Source organism: Orcinus orca, chromosome 2 (genome assembly GCF_937001465.1).
Source record: "Orcinus orca chromosome 2, mOrcOrc1.1, whole genome shotgun sequence".
Taxonomy (NCBI): domain Eukaryota; kingdom Metazoa; phylum Chordata; class Mammalia; order Artiodactyla; family Delphinidae; genus Orcinus; species Orcinus orca.
The window spans coordinates 23,992,381-24,014,801 of NC_064560.1; the positions used below are offsets into that span (position 1 = coordinate 23,992,381).

The 22,421-nt window shown below is 42.2% G+C and overlaps 1 protein-coding gene across 2 annotated transcripts in view; it reads left to right on the top strand.

Annotated features, from left to right (window-relative positions):
* Nucleotides 1-22,421, top strand: part of ITIH5 (inter-alpha-trypsin inhibitor heavy chain 5) — a 74,217-nt gene that overhangs the window by 12,279 nt on the left and 39,517 nt on the right. The window contains exons 3-5 of one of the 2 annotated variants that reach the window (XM_004281699.3): nucleotides 7,463-7,626; nucleotides 8,564-8,665; nucleotides 10,492-10,742. In XM_004281699.3, the coding sequence (XP_004281747.1) occupies nucleotides 7,463-7,626; nucleotides 8,564-8,665; nucleotides 10,492-10,742 (517 nt within the window). Of the gene's footprint in view, nucleotides 1-7,462; nucleotides 7,627-8,563; nucleotides 8,666-10,491; nucleotides 10,743-14,674; nucleotides 14,911-22,421 lie in introns of those variants that run through there. The other variant, XM_049705629.1, reaches the window with a different exon arrangement.

Genomic DNA, 22,421 nt, shown 5'->3' on the forward strand with positions numbered 1-22,421 from the left:
TCATTCTTGGTTAAAAAGATTTCCTTGGCCCTTTGGCTTAGACTGTTCTATACAATCTCTTAAATTTTCTTAGAAATCTAGTAACGTTAAAAGGCTCACTTTTATTGATGCATGTATTATAATTTTGTGATGTGGACTTGATTTACCCATCCAAACAGTACCAGAATGATCTTTCCAGCATAGGTCTGGTGCATCACTCTCTTTTGCAGATGCCTTCAGTGACTTTGTATCACCTGTAGGATTAACTCTGAGGACATCTATGGCCCCTTGTGTTCTGGCTCCTGCCTGCCTCTGTAGCCCTCGTTTACCCGAGTCTCCTTGTATTTTGTGTTCTAGCCATACCACACTAATCTGAATGTTCTCTACTCTAATTAACGAAGAGGACGCGGTGGCCACAGCTGGTACCCTCCTGTCACTGCCAGCTCATGGACCCCTGGGGATTTGCTTGATTTTATTCTGAATTAAGTAGATACTCTTTTAAGGAAGCCCTTGTATCACAGACGCCAAAAATGTGTATGTTTTGAAAAACAGGAGTATCTTTTTTTCTGAGTCTCCATGGTGCTTAACAGCTACTGGCCTGTTTTCCTAAAATAATTCACTGCCATCCTTTAACCTCCCGATGGCAGGGCCTGTGTCTTGGCATCCCCTTCCTAGCAGATATTCTAAAATTTGTAGCCGGGATATGTTTTGAGCAGATGTGGTGAGACACACAGACACGGAAATGATCCTCACGAAGGAGGAAGTTTATACTCAGAGGTCCCAAGGGATGAGAGGCATGGCAGCGCTATGTGGGGAAGCACCGGGTCAGTCAGGGGGCAGCAGGGACAGAGAGAGAATGCGGCCAAGAGCCTTTATTGGGGTTTCTACAGGAAGAAATTGATGAGTCAGGTTAGGCATGCTGCGTAAGCTTAGGATTGGGCAGTTGGAATAATGTTGGCAGTCTCTGGGCTACAGCGATGGTCCCCAGTGGTTGGGTACCTGGTCCTGGGGTGATACGGGGCAGGGGGAATATTGGTTGGTGTGTGAGAGTTTGGTAAAGGAGGTGGTTGAGGTAGAGGGCTCTGTGCTGATTGGTTGTATCTCGAAGGTGTGCTTGCAGGGGCGTCATTTGTTATCTCTAGGAATCAGCTGGCCCTGGGAGGAGCAGCCTCTCCAAGATCAAAGCCCCAAATGCCAGAGCATCAGGAGTATCGAAAATAAGAAAATATAGTCAGTTCAGCAGGTAGTGTGGTGCTGGGCCCCATTACCTCACTGAGAGCCAGCTACGTACGTGTCTGTCTCCCTGCTCCCAACTCTAGCCATCGTGGTTTATCTGTTTTAGGGGGTATACAGAATGGAATTTTTCTTCTGCATAAAGATGATAATTGCGGGCTTCCCTGGTGGCGCAGTGGTTGAGAGTCCGCCTGCTGATGCAGGGGACACGGGTTCGTGCCCCGGTCCGGGAAGATCCCACATGCCGCGGAGCAGCTGGGCCTGTGAGCCATGGCCGCTGAGCCTGCGCGTCCGGAGCCTGTGCTCCGCAACGGGAGAGGCCGCAACAGTGAGAGGCCCGCGTACCGCAAAAAAAAAAAAAAAAAAAAAAAAGATAATTGCATTTTGTGTTTCCTCTCTAAACATAATGAAATATTGCCCTATAGAATGTATTACCGCAAATAGGCAATTCAGAGCTGATGACACCCTCTGTCTACAGAAGGAAAATTATTTCCCCAGGGTGGTAAATACAGTCATCAGGGAGGTGCCCTGTCTGAAGTCCTCTGCTTCATGTAATAACAGCATGCGCTGTGTTTTTCTCAAAAGGAAGAAGCATTCAGGTTTAGTAAAGATCTCTGGACTGGAGTCAGCCAATTGCCAAGCTCCATAAAGTGAGAGGAGCTGATGAAGTTGTTTCTGAGGTTCTCTCCCACCTTTGGGCTGATTTCTTCTAGTGGTCGACAAAGAACTCTTAGACCAGGATAAAACAGCAGAAGGTCAATCTTCTGGGAAGAGACCTGGCTCCTGGCAAAGGCCGTGGCAAACACTCCCCTGTTACAGTTCCAGATGGCATCTTGGGGGATTCAGGATGTCTTCTGGGTGACTTGATCTTAAGTGACTCACATGAGTTACACAGAAACCTCTGGTCCCCCGCGCAGCTAATTAAGACACTCCCTGCCTAAAAATGCTTTTCCATCTGTTTCGTTTTTTCAGAAAAGATAATGAAGACATTATTATGTCACAGGAAGACTTGACTTCTGCCCCCTGTTTTTCAGCCCACATCCCCAAACAAAATACTGAGTTGAATGCATATATGGGAAGCATGTTGGATTTTTAAGAACTGTGCTTTGGGAAAAACCTAGACCATGGTTTTATATCCTCTCTTTTATGACACATTTTCGTAAACCTCTCCCATTGCAGGTTCTGTGCTTGGCCTTGGGGTGGTGCATCTCCTCACGATTTTATGTACCTGGCCAATATTCTTCGCCCCATGTGCCCTCCTTTCTAACTAAACTGCACTATTCTTGTGCCAGGAATGGGCTATGGTTCATTCCCATTTCTATGTCTTTTGTGTTTTTAGAATATTCTTTTTGTTTTCTTTCACCACATGTAAATCCTACATCTCTTTAAAAGCCTTTTCTTACTTTTATGGTCTTCACTGTTTTCTCTTCCTTCTGAGCTCTGGAAAGTCTTCTAGTCAATCAGTAAATATTACTCAGTCATAAAAAGGAATGAAATTGTGTCAGTTGCAGAGACGTGAATGGACCTAGAGACTGTCATACAGAGTGAAGTAAGTCAGAAGGAGAAAAACAAATATCGTACATTAACGCATATGTGTAGAATCTAGAAAAATGGTAGAGATGATCTTATTTGCAAAGCAGAAATAGAGACACAGACGTAGAGAAGAAACATATGGACACCAAGGGGGAAAGGAGAGGGGTGGGATGAATTGGGACATTGGGATTGACATATATACAGTACTGTGTATAAAATAGATAACTAATGAGTACTTACTATATAGCACAGGGAACTCTACTCAGTCCTCTGTGGTGACCTAAATGGGAAGGAAATCCAAAAAAGAGGGGATATATGTATACGTATAGCTGATTCACTTTGCTGTGCGGCAGAAACTGACACAACATTGTAAAGCAACTATACTCCAGTAAAAAAAAGTAAATACGTATATCTCCCTATATCTTCCTGTGCTTCTCTCTATTTTTTGCACTTTCTTCCCACCGCGCCTTGAGAGGACAGATCGTGTGTAATATTTCTTCCCAATCCATCATAGAATCTAGAGTCGTGCTTCTGAAATACTACTTTATTACTATTTCCCTTTGGAGGGTATCTATTTTTCTCTAATTGTTCAAGATTGCGAAAATTCAGTTTTACAAATGTTCTTGATTTTGATTCTCTGCTGAGAGCTGTGGACGAGAAAAAAGGAATAAGTCATGGCCCCCGTTTTCCACGTGTTCACAGGCCAGGAGGGGCAGGGGAAGGGATGGGTAGCTTTCGGGGATGGGGGATAGAGTTGCACATAATTGATGTTAATAGATTTTTGGCGGACAGCGCAGTCATGGAAAGGCAAGGGCTATCCATGTAAATAACACAGGGGCTCCTGTGGGAAAACACTAACTGGGCAGAAGCAGTAAAACTAAAATAGTTTCTTGAAACTTTTCTCCGCCTGTCTCTCGGGGCTACAGACCATAAACTGTGCTTCCTCGTGATGTAATGTTGTGGAAAATTCTGCTACATCCCTAATCTTAAGGCAAAAGAAGATACCATAGTAGTCAAACTTAGCATTTTGTCAGGCGTCTCCTAATTTTCACATTTTAATTGCAGTGAGATTTTAAGTGATCATTATCTCATAAATGAGAACAAATCAACATGACATCAAAGATAATCTCAAGGGTACCAAGTGCAGAAGATCTTTAAATACTTTAGAAAGAGTACAGGGCAAGGACTCTTTATGTTAGAAGCTCCGTTTTGTTTGGAATGCCGTGCAGCTAGAGTTGTATGCTCTGTTTGTCAAAGACGTAAACTAAACAAGATTTTTTCCCTAGTAGTGCTCGACTTTTGTGTAAAGAAGTGATAAGTTGATAAGAAAAATATTGGGGGGGCCGAATTCCCTGGTGGTCCAGTGGTTAGGACTCCGCGCTTCCATGGCAGGGGGTGCGGGTTCAATCCCTGGTCAGGGAACTAAGATCCTGCAAGCTGCATGGTGCAACCCAAAAGAAAAAAGAAAAAAGTTCTAGAAAATGTCAGAATGTGGCACTAGTGCAGAATGGATTCAGCTCCCTGCCCTGTCTGGAGTGTTTGCAGTTTAATGGGGGGGATAACTGAGGTTTACAGGTAACTTTTGAATTGAACCAGCATTACATATACTATGCTTTGGCAGTTCTGTATTTTACTGGCTGTCTAACAGTGACCGCTGGGAAAAGGCTTGATCAGCCAGGCCACCTCTGGAATCCTTTTACAGAAGAGGCAGGATTGGAAGTCAGCAACTCCATATTCTCATGCTGGATTTCTTACCTCCCACCTGTGTGACCAGGGGCAAGTACCCTAGCCTGGTCTTAACGTTGGTAAAGTGAGGGGATTGGACTTGAGAGTTTCTTTTTCTTTGTATTTGTCTTGATAGCTTTTACTATAACTTCTTCATTTCAAGGGTGTTTCTAATATGCAGAAGTCTAGTTCCCAAAACAAAACCAATAAAGCACGTAGAGATCAGAAAGAGCATAGAGTTCGAAATAAATTAACAAAATGACTAAATCCAGCTCAAGGGCAACTCACACTACAGTAGGGTTGTAAACTCAAATGTCTAAAGGTGTCCAGGTCTAAAGGTCCAGGTCTCAATGTCTAAAGGTGTACGAGGAAGGTGTCCAGTTTCTGTTGTTGTATGAAAATCTTCTCTCAACTCGGCGGCTAAAGCAGCGGATTTTGTCCTAAAGAGACTAGATGTTCATAAAGAATGTTTTGTCAACATTGCTTTACAGTGTTGTGTTAGTTTCTGCTGTACAGCGAAGTGAATCAGCTATATGCATACATATATCCCTTTCCTCTCGGGTCTCCCTCCCACCCTCCCTGCTCCATCCCACCCATCTAGGTCATCACAGAGCACCGAGCTGAGCTCCTTGGGCTATACAGCAGGTTCCCACTAGCTCTCTGTTTTACACATGGTAGTGTATATATGTCAGTCCCAATCTCCCAATTCATACCACCCTCCCCTTCCCCCCGCCGTGTCCACACATCCGTTCTCTACGTCTGTGTCTCTATTGCTGCCCTGCAAATAGGTTCATCTGTACCATTTTTCTAGATTCCACATATATGCGTTAATATACAATGTTTGTTTTTCTCTTTCTGACTTACTCTTTGTGACGTTGTAAAGCAACTATACCCCAATTTTAAAAAAGAGGACTTCCCTGGTGGTGCAGTGGTTAAGAATCCGCCTGCCAATGCAGGGGTCACGGGGTCGAGCCCTGGTCCGGGAAGATCCCACATGCCGCGGAGCAACTAAGCCTGTGCGCCACAGCTACTGAGCCTGCGCTCTAGAGCCTGCGAGCCACAACTACTGAGCCCGCATGCCACAACTACTGAAGCCCGTGTGCCTAGAGCCCGTGCTGCACAACAAGAGAAGCCACCGCAATGAGAAGCCCGCGCACCGCAACAAAGTAGCCCCCGCTCGCCGCAACTAAAGAAAGCCTGTGTGCAGCCACGAAGACCCAAAAATAAAATAAATAAATAAATTTATTTTTTTTAAAAAGAATATTTTTAAATAAAAAATATCATATATATGATTATATATTATAAATATATATGTGATTATATATTTTATATATAAAATCATATATATATTTTATATATATATAATCATCAATTCTTTCTGATTTCAGGAATAATTTCCTAAAACCCAATGTTTTATTCCTTACTTTTGACTTTGAGTTAGATTCTTGGATCTCAGAAGAAGACATGATTTAGGTGATTTACAAGTCCTCTCAATTTATAGATATAAAATTCTAGCAGAAATACATGAAATGTCACCTAGTTATATTAGTTTAAAAGAGTGCTTCTCAACCCTCAGAATCCCCTGGAGGGCTTGTTGAAACATAGACTTCTAGCCCCACCCCCTGAGACGCTCGCTCTGTAGGTTTGGCATGGGGTCTGAGGTTCTGCATTTCTAATAAGCTCCCAGGTGATGCTGCTGATGCTGCTGGTCCAAGGACCACATCTCAAGAACTATTGTTTTGAAATACCTCCTTCTCAGACCGAATTGGAGAACTTGTTTTCTTTCTAGGGGAAAATCTTTCAGATGTGTTTAGATTTTTTTCCGCTTCAAGTTCAGCCACCAGATGAACAGTCTGGTGGAACTCTGCCACCACCACTGCCCACACTCTGGCCTGGCTCATGCGGTGAAGAAGACACTTAGCAGGAGTTATAATACCATGAGGTAGAAGCAAATGCATATATTATAGATGCACAGAGAACTGTGAATAGTTTAACCAGCTTTTAAATTTGCACTGCCTAGCTACTGCCCTTATCAGAAGTTTTGGGGGATAAATTTAATTAGCACAGACTTCCCTATTTCTGGCTTCTAATTCCCCAAATACTTTCTTGAGCTCAGTATTGATTCTTATTTTACAATAATGTGATTGTCATCTGAAAGGAAAAGCCCCAGAGTATAGTTTCTCTAAGTGGATATTGAAATTAATTAGGAAATATGAGAATTTCTTTAGGTGTAATCTGATGTTGTGGTCAATTCAGTGAGTCTAGAAATGTGATCTAAACATTTATAACAGAAAAGTGTTATATACTTCACATACTTCTAAAATTCCAATATTTTATTCTTTAAGTAGAGTATATTCTCTGTTAAATTGGAAATCTTAACTGTGTCCATTTCTTTTTGTTTTTTACAGTTTTTAAAAAAATTTTATATTGGAGTGTAGTTGATTTACAATGTTGTGTTAGTTTCAGGTGTACAGCAAAGTGATTCAGTTATACATATACATATGTCTATTCTCTTTCAGATTCTTTTCCCATATAGATTATAACAGAGTATTGAGTAGAGTTCCCTGTGCTATATATACAGCAGGTTCTTGTTGATTATCTATTTTATATATAGTAGTGTGTATATGTTAATCCCAACCTCCTAATTTATATCTCCCTACTGTGTTCATTTCTTAAAGCTGGGCTAAATAATTTGTTTCTCTGTCATGTACTGGTTGTTCAACCATGACTTTTACAACTGAGGGGAAAATCTGGAAAATCAGGACAAGACAAAGAAAGAAGAAAACAATCACAAGTCAAGGGCTCCCAAACTGAAGATGATTTCTCTTACGGAAAAAAAAAAAAAAAATACCTACCCCCAAATGGTTGAATCATGCTTTCATGTGCCATTGAAAATACTGGTTTTTTTTAAAATTTTTATTGAAGTATGGTCGATTTACAATGTTGTGAGAGTTCCAGGTGCACAGCATACCGTGTGTTTTGATTCCAACAGAAAACCAAACCCTTGATGACAGAATTCTCAGTGAAGTCCACCATCATTTCCCGTTACGCCTTCACTACGGTTGCCTGCAGGTTGCTGAACAGAGCATCTGAGGACCAGGAAATCACGTTTCAGATGCAGATTCCAGCCGCAGCTTTCATCACTAACTTCACTATGTAGGTGACACCCTGGTCAGAGACCCTGGGTTGAAGGTTTCTAGGCAGGAGGGTCAAGGGGAGCCTGAGATGCTGTGAGGACCACAGTCTTTGGCCGTGAGAATTTATAAATTCTCAGTCCAGTGGACAGTTCGTGGGAAAGAATGTTGATTCCCTCCCCCCCTTCCTCTCCCTTCTTCCTTCTATCTCTCCCTCTCCCCCTTCCTCCTTTTTATTACCTCTTCTTTTATTCCATTACTCTCTTCTTTCCTCTCTCCTTTCCTCCCCCCACCTTCATTTCCTCTTTCTTTCCCTCCAACAAACGGGTACCCACCCTGGGCCAGGTGTGCTTCAAGGTGATTGGTCTACTTCTATGAAAAAAGACAATGTTGCTCTGCTCCAGAAATTCCACTGGGGAGAAACAATAAATAAGCAAACAGATGAATAAATGAGATAACTTCAGACAGTAGCAAATGCTGTGGAGATGGCAAGTAGGATTGAGGCGGCTTGTTTAGTTGGGGAGGTGGATCAGAGGAGTCAGTGTTGAAGTTGAGATCTGAAGGACGAGACACCGTGAAACCTTTGATGTACCAGATAGAATATCTTTCTTGTTTTCTCCTGAACTAAGAGGTAAAGAGATGCAAATGAGGTGTGTGGGTTTAATTTTAGGTCTGGGCAAGGTTCAAGTTGGGGAATCTTCTTGGAAGTTTGAGCAGGTCTTCTGATTTCCTCCTGGAGAATCAGAGGCCCCCTGGCTTGGATCTTCCCATCTGGACCTGTTGAAAACTGCCCTAGAATGAGATGAGTGATACAAGGGGAGTGCCCTGGCCTGGAATGCATTCTTTCTGCACATCCAAGAGGCAAATAAAAATATTTTCTAGGGTTGTCATGGTTATGAGATCCATGTTGGAGTTTGTCTTGGACGGCAAGCTGGCAACGCGGCTGTCTTGTGTTTCAGGCTTATTGGAGACAAGGTGTATCAGGGAGAAATTACAGAGAAAGAAAAGAAAAATGGTGATAAGGTAAAAGAGAAAAGGAATAAAACCACAGAAGACAGTGGGTAAGTACCATTGAATTAAGGAATTAAAAGTCCACTTTAGCCAAGTGTCAAATTTTCTGCCCTGCCTACCCATCTTGTTCTCACCCTTTTCTTCAAAGGTTTATCTTTTTATTTTTTATCATCATAATAAATAATTAAATATACCTGGTTGGGGACTTCCCTGCCCGTCCAGCTGTTAAGACTTCACCTTCCAGTGCAGGGGATGTGGGTTCGATCCCTGGTCAGGGAGCTAAGATCCCACATGCCTCAGGGCCAAAACATCAAAGCATAAACCAGAAACAATACTGTAACAAATTCAATAAAGACTTTGAAAATGGTCCACATCAAAAAAAAAAAAAACCTAAAAAAATACAGATATATACCCGGTTAACAATATAGTAGCTAAGGGTTTATGATGAAAAGGAATATTTTATTGCTCCCATTCCCCAGTTCTCACTTTCTAGAAACATCCACTTCTGATATTTCTGTAGATTTCTGGTAGTTACCTCCCTCACTCTAAATATTATGATAGTTTACTTTTTAAAAATTTCATGATAAAAATCAGATATTATCTGTTGATTCTGTGCTGTGAAGAAAGAGGATTTAGCATGTTTACAATACTCCCACTTTCTCTCTGCATTCCAGTTTTTTGTATTATTATCTTTTTCTTCTTCAGTTAATTTAAGCAGTTATACCATCTTAGACGAGCCCTGTTATCTTCAGTGATAATATTCTCTCTCCTTCATGTCATCCTACCTTTTCACTTCCATCTCCAGCACTCATCTCTTCCTACTTAATCATTTACTTTTGCATCATCAGTTATCACCGTTAAAATTCTGATCTGTCCTGGTATTTGTATTCTTTGTCTATAAACTGAATCTAAACACTGAAAACCAATAAATCAATTCACTTTTAATGACTCCGTAGATAACATTAACTAGAGAACCACCTAGTATACTGAGAATAATCAATTTCCCTCTCTACCAGCCCATTTGAAAAAAAAGTGATCTGTTCCCTTTGAAGAAAAACGACCTTAGTATCTAGAGGAAAAGGTGTGGGCTTTATGAGGATTATCTTTTCTTACACTTCATAAATTGTGCAGAAGCAGGCAAGCCACAGTTCCGTTTAGTCGGATCACAGCAGGAATCTGTTTTTCCTGGAGGTCAGCTGTGTCAGTCCCCCTCCCCTTTGCTCCCTCGGGTCTGACACAAGGAGAGGTCGGAGAGTTCAGTAGTCTTTGAATTCTCTGCTCTTCAGAATTCCTTGAACCTGTCTGACCTTCCTCTAGTGCAGGCCTTTGCTACTCGTCCCAAAACTAAATTCTAGTTTTTCTTTCTAATGTCAACTGAAAAAATATGCACAACCTAAAAATCAAGAATTATGTTTTATTGGAGGCATTACTGAAGACTATAGCCTGGGAGACAGCTTCTCAGCTCTGAGGGACTGTTCCAAACAGGAGCCAGGATATAGAGGAGTTTTTGCTGAAAAAAAAAGAGATAGTCACACATCAAAAGATTACTGCTAATCACACACACTGAAAAACAACAGACATCTCGAGTTGATGAATTCAGTGCTTCTGTGTATAGGAAGATGCAAGAGTCTGGGCTCATTGAAATTATTCCTTAGATATGCATCTTAACTATCTAGGGCCAGTCTCCTGGTTTTCTCCTTCCTGAATCCCCTCAGGATGCATCATGGGGGCAGCTGCAGTGGCTGGTGGCTTGATGATGGGGAAGCATTGTGGTCCACGCTAAGGCCTCTCGCTGAGAGAGTTTGGCCGGGGCCCTGGGGGACTCGAGGGAACCTGGCTTTCTCCGATCCCCTGTTCCCTTTTCTCTTTCTTCCAGGGAGAAGGGGACGGAGACCTTCAGAGCCTCCGTGGTGCTTCCCAGCAAGGACAAGGCTGCCTTCCTCCTGAGTTACGAGGAGCTCCTGCAGCGGCGGCTGGGGAAGTACGAGCACGTGGTCAGCGTACGGCCCCAGCAGCTGGTGGGGCGGCTGACGGTGGAGGTGACCATTCTGGAGAGGTCGGGCATCGCGGCGCTGGAGGTGCTGGGGCTCCAGAACAGCCGTCGCCAGGGCAGCGGGCGGGGGCAAGGTGAGCGGTGCTGGCCGGATGCACTCAGGTGTCGTGTGCTGACTTCAGGCTGGGCGCTGGCATTAAACCAGATGGCACCCCTGCAGCACGGGCCCCAAGAGGAGGGGGAACCTGAAGGACAGCAGCAAAACAAAGACAGTGCCCTGTACCTTTGTTTTTTAAGCCAGGCTCTATCAGGAGATTTAAATGTTCAAATCATTTGACACTGTCGTATCACTCCTGGGAATCTAACCTCGGTGAGACATCTAAAATATCGGTACTGTTACATGTACAAACCCGTTTGATAATATTTGTAGTAGCAAAAACATTCCTTCATCCTAAGTATTCAACCACACAGACGTGATTAGTAAAATAGGGTTACAAAAACAATTCAGCACGTGATAGAGAAAAAAGAGACACAGTTGTACATACACTTTAATGTTAAATATGTTAACTGTGAAGCTGACAAAAGACCAGGAAGTTACATAAAATAATCATTTTATACTAGGGGTAAGGGAGTATGTGGTCATTTTCTAATACTCTTTTTTTATTATTATTTTATTTTTCAATACTCTGTTTTTAAAGCAAACTTTTGACATTAACGTAAACATCTAAATAATGTGCTATATCTTTCTAAATTTAAATAATGAAAAATATGTACTGCCAGTTTGACTTAAGACACAGACATTTTTTCTTCATTAGTAAGATTGCTCAATTTGCTTTTTTCTCAAATTTTAATTTTTTAAACAGCACTCTGTTGAAATGATAATGAAAAATTCAATCTAATCTAATTTTAACCACTATATTAATTTCCACTAATAGTTTACATTAAATATTCACTTGCATTGTGCCTTATCCTAAGTATATCAGTAAGGCTTTATGTCAAATTGGTGACAGCATAGATGTGCCCCCAAATTCACCGGGGTTAGAATGACAAGATTTCAGACATCTGTGACACTGAGATCAGGGAAGTGCTGAGTGCTGAGTGATCATGGAGTGTGCAGAATCTGAATTCAACCCCTGTGACTGCAAGGAGGGTCCAGAGTCTCCCAAGAAGGCTTCTCGTACAAGAATATTTAGGGATGAGGTTGGAAGGAGAGGAGAGAAATAACTTGACTCGAGGAATAACAGAATGTCGTTATCTTACATGATGCAAAAACAGTCAAGAGCCGGAGCTGGTATGTGGGACAGTGAACAGTATGGAACATACGCGTTCTGCCCCCAGCACGCAGTTCAGTGAGTGACTCTGGACGTGACAGTACGGAACATACGTGTTCTGCCCCCAGCACGCAGTTCAGTGAGTGACTCTGGACGTGAGAAGTCGTTCACCCTCAAAGACTGGAGTGTGGATTCAGGTCTATTATAAGTTGACTCCAGACAGTGGGCTGGCAGTCCATCCAGATCTCGTCAGAAAGTTACAGATATCATCAAGGGACCTGACATTCAGAAATGGCATGAGATACGTGACACCATTCTTAGGTCATCTAGGTCACTGTGTGTATGGTTAATGGATTTTCAATCAGTTATGAACTATGTCCTTGAAAAAAGCTGACCTGGGCCGTGTGAGACTCAGCTTACGCATCTGTAAACAGGGATGGTAACTGTCTCTTAGGGTCATTGGGAAGCATTTGTGTACATGTGGTGCCGAGTAAGAGCTTAATCATCGTAATTAGTATTATCCCCTTCTATTTACTTTTTTTCTGTGCAAATCTTATCTCCCCTATTAGATCATAAGTGATTTTGAAGCAGGTCTTTGTCTGATTAACCTTTGTCTCCTTACAGTATTAAACAGGATGCGTTTTGAAGAGTAGATAGCTAATGAGGTGTCTGCAAAGTAGAGAAGAAAAGGAAGAAAAAAAAGGAAAAGAAAGAAAAAAGAAAAATACACACCTAATCTAATAAGAAAGAACATTTTAAAATTTCATTTCTCCCTAATCACAATTTAGTGGGGAATTTTCCCACGTGGGAAGTATGGTCGTCCTGCTGTAGGAATGAAATGGATGTGTGTCTTGCCAGGTTCAGAACCACTGTGACTCTTCAGAGGTGTCCGCGTTGTGGTGTGTGGGTTATGCTTGGAGGGAACAGGTCTGAATCCCGTTGTTAATCCTGTTACTGCTTATCTGCAGGGCCTGTGGGAATCTCAGAGGAATTTTTCCAGACCATTGACCTCTTGGGAATCTGTTTATTTTTAAGAAAATTGTTTTCCTGGCTCTTTGCACCAGAGTAGATATTTTGCCTTCCAGAGTGAGAGGTCTCACAGGCCATTACCCAGGCCAGGTGCAGTGGACCGGGGCCCTTTTGCCCCTCATTCCCATCCAGAGCTCAGCTGTTCCTCTTCCTGCAAAACGGCAGCCCCAGGAGCCAGAGGCATAGGATGTTGTGATTTTGTCTGGACGCTATTGCGTGTTTCCAGAAAGCATCCAGGATAGAGGTGCAGCTAGAATAGCACTTAGACCAGGATGTTGGCTGTGATCGTGTGAATGTGGACCAGAGCCAGCACATGCCTCTGATAGATCTGGCTGTCCTTAAGAGGTCAGATTTCTGGACTTCTCTGACCGCTGGACCCATTGACATCTTTACGGAAGCAATTCTAGATAAAGATGACTACGTGCTAGCTACTAGACTCGGCCCTTGCACACAAGATTATCTCCTTCAGCCTCTAGAACAGCCCTCTCTGGGAGCTTTTGTAAAATACTGAGGGTGTGAGTTCAAATTCCGAGTCTCTCCCTAGTTACGAAAAAAGAAAGAGAAAGGCTAAAAGCAGTGGAACCTACCTTTGCCTCAGTTTACTTGTCCGATGTATGGGGATTGGACCCACGGCTACTGAATCGTAAATGAATGGGCTTTTTCTCAATGTGAAAGCCAATTCGGTGAGATGTACTTTGGAAGCCAAAGCATTATACTTTCTGGATTATTAAAATAGTTAACTCACGTGCATGGTTCAAACTCTAAAAGGATACAAATTGGTATTCGGTACAAGACCAGACTCCCTCTCTCATCTGTCACCCTCCCTTCTCCTCCAGTAACTCCTCTAAAATATTTTTATGATTTGTGAGCTCAGTGGAACAGAGTATTTGAAATTAAGACTTTCCTGGAACATCCCTGGATGTGTGATCTTCTCAAGTCATACACCAGGATAGATATTCCATCTATGTTTAAAGCTGGTTATTTCACTCTCTAGGTTAAAATCTCAAACTTCTTATGGCCCTATGGCACCAAAATTACTGCCCTTTCCATGCTTAAAAAAAAAAAAAACTGGAGGGGGGCATAAAACTTCCATTTATGATCAGATCCCTGATGGCTAGGAGTAAAATAAAATGAGATAAACAAAATAAGAAATAAGGTACCTTGCCTGTTTTATCCCCTTTTGCTTTACATCAGTGATGCTCAAACCTGGCTATACCCTACAGGCACAGGAGAGGTTAAAAAACAAAAAATACAGACGACTGAGTCCTACCTGAAACACGTGAATTAGAATTTATCTGGGTGAGGCCTGGGTAGCTGTATTTTTGGGGTTTGATATTATTTGAATTTCTATGAGAAACAGATTTTTTATGAGTGCTTTTTAACATGCTTATTTATTTGTAAAGCTAAAGAACAATGTTGAAAAGTTTTTCTACCACTAAACAGATATGGTTCTGTGACTTTCATTGTTTATCGCTTATATTCTTTGCTTTTTGAAAAAGCAGTTTTTATTGAAGCTTAGTTTGCATAGCATAAAATTTTTTCATTTTACGTCTATAATTCAGTGATTTTTAGTACATTTGCAGAGTTACGCAACATCAGCGCAATCCAAGTTTGGAACATTCCTATCACCCCGAAAAGATATTTGTGCCTACTTGCAGTCACTCCCTGTTCCCACCTCAGCCCCAGGCAACCACCAATCTACCTCTGTCTCTATTTTCAGACAGCTGCATTTTTTTTTTTTTTTTTGTGCGGTACACGGGCCTCTCACTGTCGTGGCCTCTCCCGTTGCGGAGCACAGACTCCGGACGCGCAGGCTCAGCGGCCATGGCTCACGGGCCCAGCCGCTCCGCGGCATGTGGGATCCTCCCGGACCGGGGCACGAACCCGTGTCCCCTGCATCGGCAGGCGGACTCTCAACCACTGCGCCACCAGGGAAGCCCTCAAGTCACTTTTGACTGCAGACTAGCCTGTGTTCTGCATATCCGTAGATGCACAACGAGGGGTTGGTTGAATCTGTTTAAAAATCTTATTTCTCTTTTTCTTTGCTTGGTCTGGTAACCCATGACTCTGCCTTTTGCTGTGAAGACTCTCAGGATTGTAATCAAGGCACCTAGTGTGGTGCCTGGCGTAGAATGGGTGCTCAATGAATATTTGTTAAAAGAACTCAGGAATAAATGACTGTCGGCAGTGAAGATGCTGTTGGATTTTCAATACATTCCTGGCTTAAGTTGGTCAGTTTTGTCAGCTCTTGGGTGTAGCTCTTATTCTGTTGTGAAGGAGGGATTAGGAGACAGAATTTGGTTCCAGAAGACCGGTTACAAGATCCCTCCCTTTTCCAGAATTGCCAGATAAAAGACAGGATGCTCCGTTACAGTTGAATTTCAGATAAACAGTATATCCTGTGCAGTATCTGAGACATACTTAACCTAAAAAAAATCATTCGTGGTTTATCTGAAATTCAGATGTAACCGGACATCCTGTCTTTTTATTTGCTAAATCTGGTGCTCTGCCCTATTAAAGGCTGCATTGTGACTAACGGTTCACCCCCAGCTCCGTTCCCCACTGCTGTGTGTCTTTCCCCTGGATCCAGTCTCCAGTCTGCAGCTGGAAGGGCATGGCCCCTCTTGGCCTCTGTACATTTGCCAGGAAGCAATCTGGTTGTTATGTGAGGGTTTCCAGCATTGTTCAGTGCAGAAATTATTGAGGTATGAATCATTTGGCTCCGTAGTTGGATTTGTTTTTTTTGGTTCTGTTTTTAATGCTGATAGGAGGACCCACGTTACTTGTCTGTTTGGACGTTGGCTCTAGTTGGGTCGGCGCTGGCTCTGAGCAGGGTGGCTCCGAGACACCGGGGAGGGTAGCCTTCTCTCTTTCACTTGGTACTGGTGACCCTCCTGCTCTTCTCTGGGAGGCCTCACTCTGTTTCTTCCTTTCTCCTGCTGTCTTAGTTTGCTGTGCGAGGTGGGGTGTTGTCCGGGTGAATGGCACTGTCCACCACAAGTGTGGCTGCAACCAGAGGTGGATGCAGGTGACCTGTATCGACTAGAGCATCTGCCACGCCCACCAGCACACGTTCAAGATGACCCTCTTGAAGGGCCCTTCCATTCATCTGCCCAAGTATGTGCCAATGTGCTGAGTCGTGTCCAGGTTAAATGTTCCGCAAGCGTACGTTGAGTCCTCACCACGTCCTGTGCTGAACGCCTGGCACCTGCAGATGTCCAAGGCATTGTCACTGCCCTTGAAGAGCTTAGAGTGGGCAGTTTTGAAAAATCAATACAAGTTTTTTTGTAATTGAAGTGTTGTTGATTTACAATGTCGTGTTAGTTTCAGGTGTACAGCACAGTGATTGTTATACATAAATATATATATATATTTTTCTTTATCAGATTCTTTTCCCTTATAGGTTATTGCAAAATATTGAGTATAGTTCCCTGTGCTGTACAGTAGGTCCTTGTTGTTTATCTATTTTATATATAGTAGTGTGTGTATATTAACCCCAAACTCCTAATTTATCCCTCCCCGCCTTTCCCCTTTGGTAACCATAAGTTTGTTTTCTATGTCTGTGAGTCTATTTCTGTTTTGTAAATAAGTTCATTTAAAAATTAACAAAAGTTTTAAATTGTAGTAAAAAGCATATAACATTAAATCGACCATCCTAGTCGTTCTGAAGTGTACAGTTCAGTAGTGTTGAGTTTATTCAGAATCTCCAGAAAGTCTTCATCTTCCCAAACTGCACCTCTATATCCATTTAACAACTCTCCCTTCTCCCACTGCCCCAGACCTTGGCAACCACCATTCTACTTTCTGCCTCTATGAGTTTAACAACTCTAGGGACCTCGTATAAGTAGAATCATACAGTACTTGTCTTTTCGTGACTGATTTATTTTACTTAGCATCATGTCTTCAGGGTTCCTCCATACTGTGGCACACAACAGGGTTTCCTTCCTTTTTATGGCTGACTGGTATTCCATTGTGCATATAGACCACATTTTGTTCACCCATTTATCTGTAGAAGGACACTTGGGTTGCTTCCCCTTCTTGGCTATTGTGAATAGTATTGCTATGAACATGGCGTGTAGGGTCTTTGAGATCCTGCTTTCACTTCTATTGGGTATATGCCCCAGAGTGGAATTGCTGGATCATGTGGCGGTTCTACTTCTAAGTTTTTGAGGAACCACCATACCGTTTTCTGCAGCGTTATACCATTTTATATTCCCGCCAACAGTGCACAGGGGTTCCAGTTTTTCCACACCCTTGACAACATTTGCTATTTTCTGGTGGGTTTTTTTTGTTTCTTTTTTGTGTGTGTGTGTGTGTGTTTTATTTGGTAGTAGCCATCCTAATGGGTAAGAAGAATTGGCAGTTTTGAATAGTAGTATAAGGACACCCTCTGTAAGGTTGCATCAGTAAAATGCCACCCAGGTTTTCTCAGTGATTGGGCTGTGTTCTGCCTGAGTGCCAGAGGACAACGTAGAAGAATTTACCAGAAACCTCTTAGTCTTATATTCCTTTGCTGTCCTAGCACAGCTTTTGCTGGGCCTTCATTTGGTCCAGTTTCAGGCACTTAGAGCAGCTAATGTTGGAGGTCATCAATGGACACAAAATGGTATCAGGAAGGGGTGATTCATGTTTTTAGGGGTTATCTGCATTTAGAATGTATGAGGTAGCTGTACTTGTTTTCATGCATAGTTTCTCTGGGCAAGTCATTCAAACAGGGAAACCTGAGACTCAGTAATGTATCGTTTTGGGGAAAGAAAGAGCTTTGAGTAAGGAGTGAAGTAGTAAGCTAATTGGCTAAGAAATCTGGGCAAACACCGCTTACCTATACAGTGATGGAGTTGAATTTGAACGCCTTCAGCTGTAAATTTGCATTATCATTCTATGCTGTATGTTGTCATATCTATATGATGCTATTTTCCAAAAGGATTTAAAATACCAACTATCAATATAGAGGAGAAAGCCCCATTCCAATAAGAAAACTGCATGTAATAGGGGACTTATGATGGTATTTAAATTCTTTTCCGTCTTCATTGCCTCAACTTTACCACTTTGTTTTTCCCTGAGACCTATCCAATATAGGTACCGTTGACATACATTATGTTAGTTTCAGGTGTACAACAAAATGATTTATTTGTATCTAATGCAAAATGATGACCACAATAAACCTAGCGACATTCCTCACCATACGTGGTTACAGAATTGTTTTCCTTATGATGAGAACTTTTAAGATCAACTCCCTTAGCACCTCTTAAATATGCAACACAGTATTATTAACCATAGTCGCCATGCCATAATTACATCCCCATCACTTCTTCTTTTAATACTCTGCCAGTTTGCTTGAATGTTGTCTTTATTGTGATGATTGAAGGGTAGTTGGCCAATTATTCACATGTTTTTGACTTGCCCTTTATTGAAGAAATCTCCCCACTGGAGCCCAGGTGAGAAAGTTACATAAGCAAGTATAGACAGTTTAGCCTCTTTTCCAAGGGGAAATGAGTAGACAGTGTTTGTTTGGAAATCCTTTTATAAAATCACCAGGTGTTGGCTGTTTTTCTCTGACAGTTGGCAAACCCAAGGCCCACAGGAAACAGAGGCCAGGAAATCCCCCATCAGTTGACCCAAAGAGGTGTGGCTTTCAGCTGATGACTTTGACTGTGGTTCTTTGCTCCTAAATCTTTTCACCTTTAGACACTGTACATAGCAGTCAGCTTCCCTTTTCCCCCAGGTGGTTGTCTAGGAGGGGAGTGTTTATTTGTGAATAACATCCCTGTTCTCTTCATGCTTTATGCAAAATAGATGACGTGCCATATCATTACAAGATAGAATCAATGGGAAAAATAGGAATATTTAATGGCACTTGTATGCATGGCTCTTAACTTTATGGGGGCTCCTTGGAGAATCTGATGAAAGCTACGGACATCTCTCCAGGAAAAAATACACATGTACACTTTCTTTTTTGAAAAAAATATTTATTTTATTTATTTATTTGGTTGTGCTGGGTCTTAGTTGCGACAGGTGGGCTCCTTAGTTGTGGCATGCGAACTCTTAGTTGTGGCATGCATGTGAGATGTAGTTCCCTGATTAGGGATCGAACCTGGGCCCCCTGCATTGGGAGCACAGAGTCTTAACCGCTGCGCCACCAGGGAAGTCCCTACATGTACACTTTCATGCCAAATTCTGTATATAATTTCAGGGAGCTCTTGGGAAGCTACTAATTCCATTATACTTTATAAAGATCATTCTCTGTATCAACATTCTTGAATTCCCTGTTAAGAATGTTCATTATGATGTGCCTTTTTTCCTCTAAATAATGATTATTTGTTTTTACCAAGCTCTTAGTGGTGTAGAGAAACCTGTTATGGGAAAAGGTAAACTGTGTTACCAAAGAGTTTTTTTTCCCTCATGAGTTGCCTTTCATCCTAGACAAAAAGAATAAGAAGGTACTTCTGAAGGGGGAGAGGCTGGGGCTATTATGTATTGAGCATCTACCATGTGCCAGGCACCATCCTCACTTGCTTTTATATATGATGTCACTTAATTCTGACTGTGATTCTATGATGTGGATTTAAAAGATGTGGAACTGAGGCTCAGAGATATTAAGTCTGTCGTTTTGAGTCTCCCAAACTCTAGAGCCCACTTCCTTCGGTATTATGTGGGTTCTAAAATAACACGTATCTTCTTGTTCGAAAACATGGGGCTTTAGACAGGAAGAGGGCATCGTGGGGATGCTAATGACCTGAGAAGCAGGGAACGGTGGGTGGGAAAAGGGCAGTCGGTGAATCTTCTCAAGGATGCTCTAGAGGCAGTCTTGTGCCCCCGAAGGTCATCTTACACAAGACCACTGATGCTTGGATTAAAACAGGGGGATGACATGAGAAGACACAGTTTCCTTCCATTCAGAGCAATCACCGAAGTTCACTGCTATCCCTGACCAAGTGGTCACGAAGGAGGGCAAACCAATAGGAGGAAAAAATATGTGCTTTCTCATTAGAAAAGTAGGTCAGATTCTCACTCTTGGTCTGCTCCCAACCTGTTGCCTTGCACTCTTCATTATGTTTAGGACACATCCCATGATCGCTGAGGGCCCTGCTAATAAATTAGCTCATTGTACTTACGATTTTGTGGCGGTCACCAGGATGAGCCCCAATTCACAGCCAGGAAAAGCTAAATAGTACTATTCTGCTTTGAGATTTTGGTCAGTAACTGTGGGCAGCCTATACTAATGTCATTGATTTTTTTCATTCTCTAATAAATTTTTTATTAAGATTTTTTCCTTCTCTAATAAAAAGAGGATTTTATTTTCTAGAGATACTACTCTGGAATTTTTCCCAGCAGACTTTTTTTTTTTTTGATAGGTAGTGGAAAATTCCTTGGGTCACATTGACTGTCTGGTACTTAGTGGGTGGAGGTCAATCTCAGGAACCGGGCTTCTTGGTGAATAACCCAGCTGGGAATCAACCCACTCTTTGGGCACATAAAATAAGCCTATTTAGAGGAATCTCATGAATTTTCATCATGCACTAGCAAACATCAGAGGTCAGTAGGAAACAAAAATAATAATACACTATCCTTTCTCATGGCTTATATCAAAGAGCCTAGTCAATTAATTATGAAGAGAGAAATTATACTTTTTAATCCTCAGTACTTTCATTCAACCATGAGTGGTATTAATTCAGGGTAATTGTAAAGACCATTTCAATGAGAGAGACTTGAAACATGAAATAGTAGGTATGTCCTGACAGTGTCAAGAGAGTCAAATCTCATTCATGTAGAATTTTAAGGTTAGAGAGAATCTAGTGGCGCCCAATTACAGATATCAAAGGCACATGACCACTGTCTTTGTGCAGGAACCAGAATCACCTGGAAGGATTGTGAAAATACAGATTCCTGGGTCCCACCTCCAGGGTTTCTGACTCAGAGTTTCTGGGATGAACCCAAGAATTTGTGTTTCTAGCAAGTTCCCAGGTGATACGGATGCTGCTGGTGGTCCAAAACTACGTGGTAGAGCTGGTCTGCATCACCCCTGCAGGTGATGAACCCATCCAGCGTTTGCTGGAACACTTCTAGTGAGATGAGTTGTGAAAGCTGCTTCTGCCAACAGGACATCTTTCTTAGAGCTTAGAGATGCTGCACGAAAGTGCTTCCTCGTAACTCTGTCCCTAGTCCTCATTCTGCCAGCTGGAACTACAATGAATACACCTAATCCCCATATAAATGCCCACACAAACAGACTTACCCTAAGATAGAGGTTCATTTGGCAAATAATACTGTGTTCCATCCCAGGGATTGTTTGTTCAATCTATTGGACTATACAGCTTTCAATGAGTTTAATTTTTTTTTAATTGGGCTATGCCCAGAATAAAGTATATAAATCTTATGTGTGCAATTTAATGAATTTTTACCTATGTATATACCCAACCAATTACTTTCAGGTCAAGACGTAGAGTATTTTCAGCACCCCAAAAGGTCCCCTTATCCTCTTTCCCAGTCAGTATTCACCCCCCAAGGGAACCGCTAGGCTCCTTCAATTGCCATGAGTGAGTTATGCCTGCTCTTGAGTTTTGTGTAAATGGAAACATAGTGAATACTTTCTTTTGTATCTTGTGTTTTCACTCAAAATGACTCTCAGATTCAACCGTGTTGCGAATAGCAGTAGTTCTTTCCTCTTCGTTGCAAGAAGTATCCCAAGTTTGACACGTTGTGTTGTTTTAGAATTCACTGGCCCTTCTATTTTTTGTACCCCTTTGTGGTTGATGATAATGTTAGCTAGCGTGACTGCCCACCATGAATCAGAATGATGCTAGGTACATCACATCACAACCATTTCAATAGTGTGTTTGGTAGACCATTCATCCATTTTATAGATGAGATAACCAGGGCTCAATAACCTGCCCAGAGCCTCAGAGATGATGAGAGGCAGACCCAGTATCAAATGCAGGTCCTTCTGACTCATTTGTGATCCTGAGTTCTTAGCTAATGTATTATCATACCTCTCACTCTTGGGGCTTTGCCAGTAATAACAATGAAAGATTGACTCCAGGGAACACAGGCTGGCACTTGTCAGCATGCCTTTGAGATTTTCACAGCTCCTTCTTCAGATGAGCAGATCTGTTGGAAGTATGTTCTCTTGCATACAATTGACTTTCTGTAAGAACAGACTTTCTGTTTGCTAGCTCTCTGGTCACTCCTGAAATCCCTGCCCTTGATAAGTACAAATAATAGAAGAGTCAGTTCTGCCTGGTGGTTCCTGTTAAGGTTACACCTAAATGGTCTCTAAATAATAATTGTCAGTTCTGTTGAAGGAAATGTCTAAGCTTCCTTTGACTTTTGTCTAATAAGCCCTTAGCAGAAAGAAGTTTATTTATTTATTTATTTATTTTTCGGTACGCGGGCCTCTCACTGTTGTGGCCTCTCCCGTTGCAGAGCACAGGCTCTGGACGCGCAGGCTCAGCAGCCATGGCTCACGGGCCCAGCCGCTCCATGGCATGTGGGATCTTCCCAGACCGGGGCACG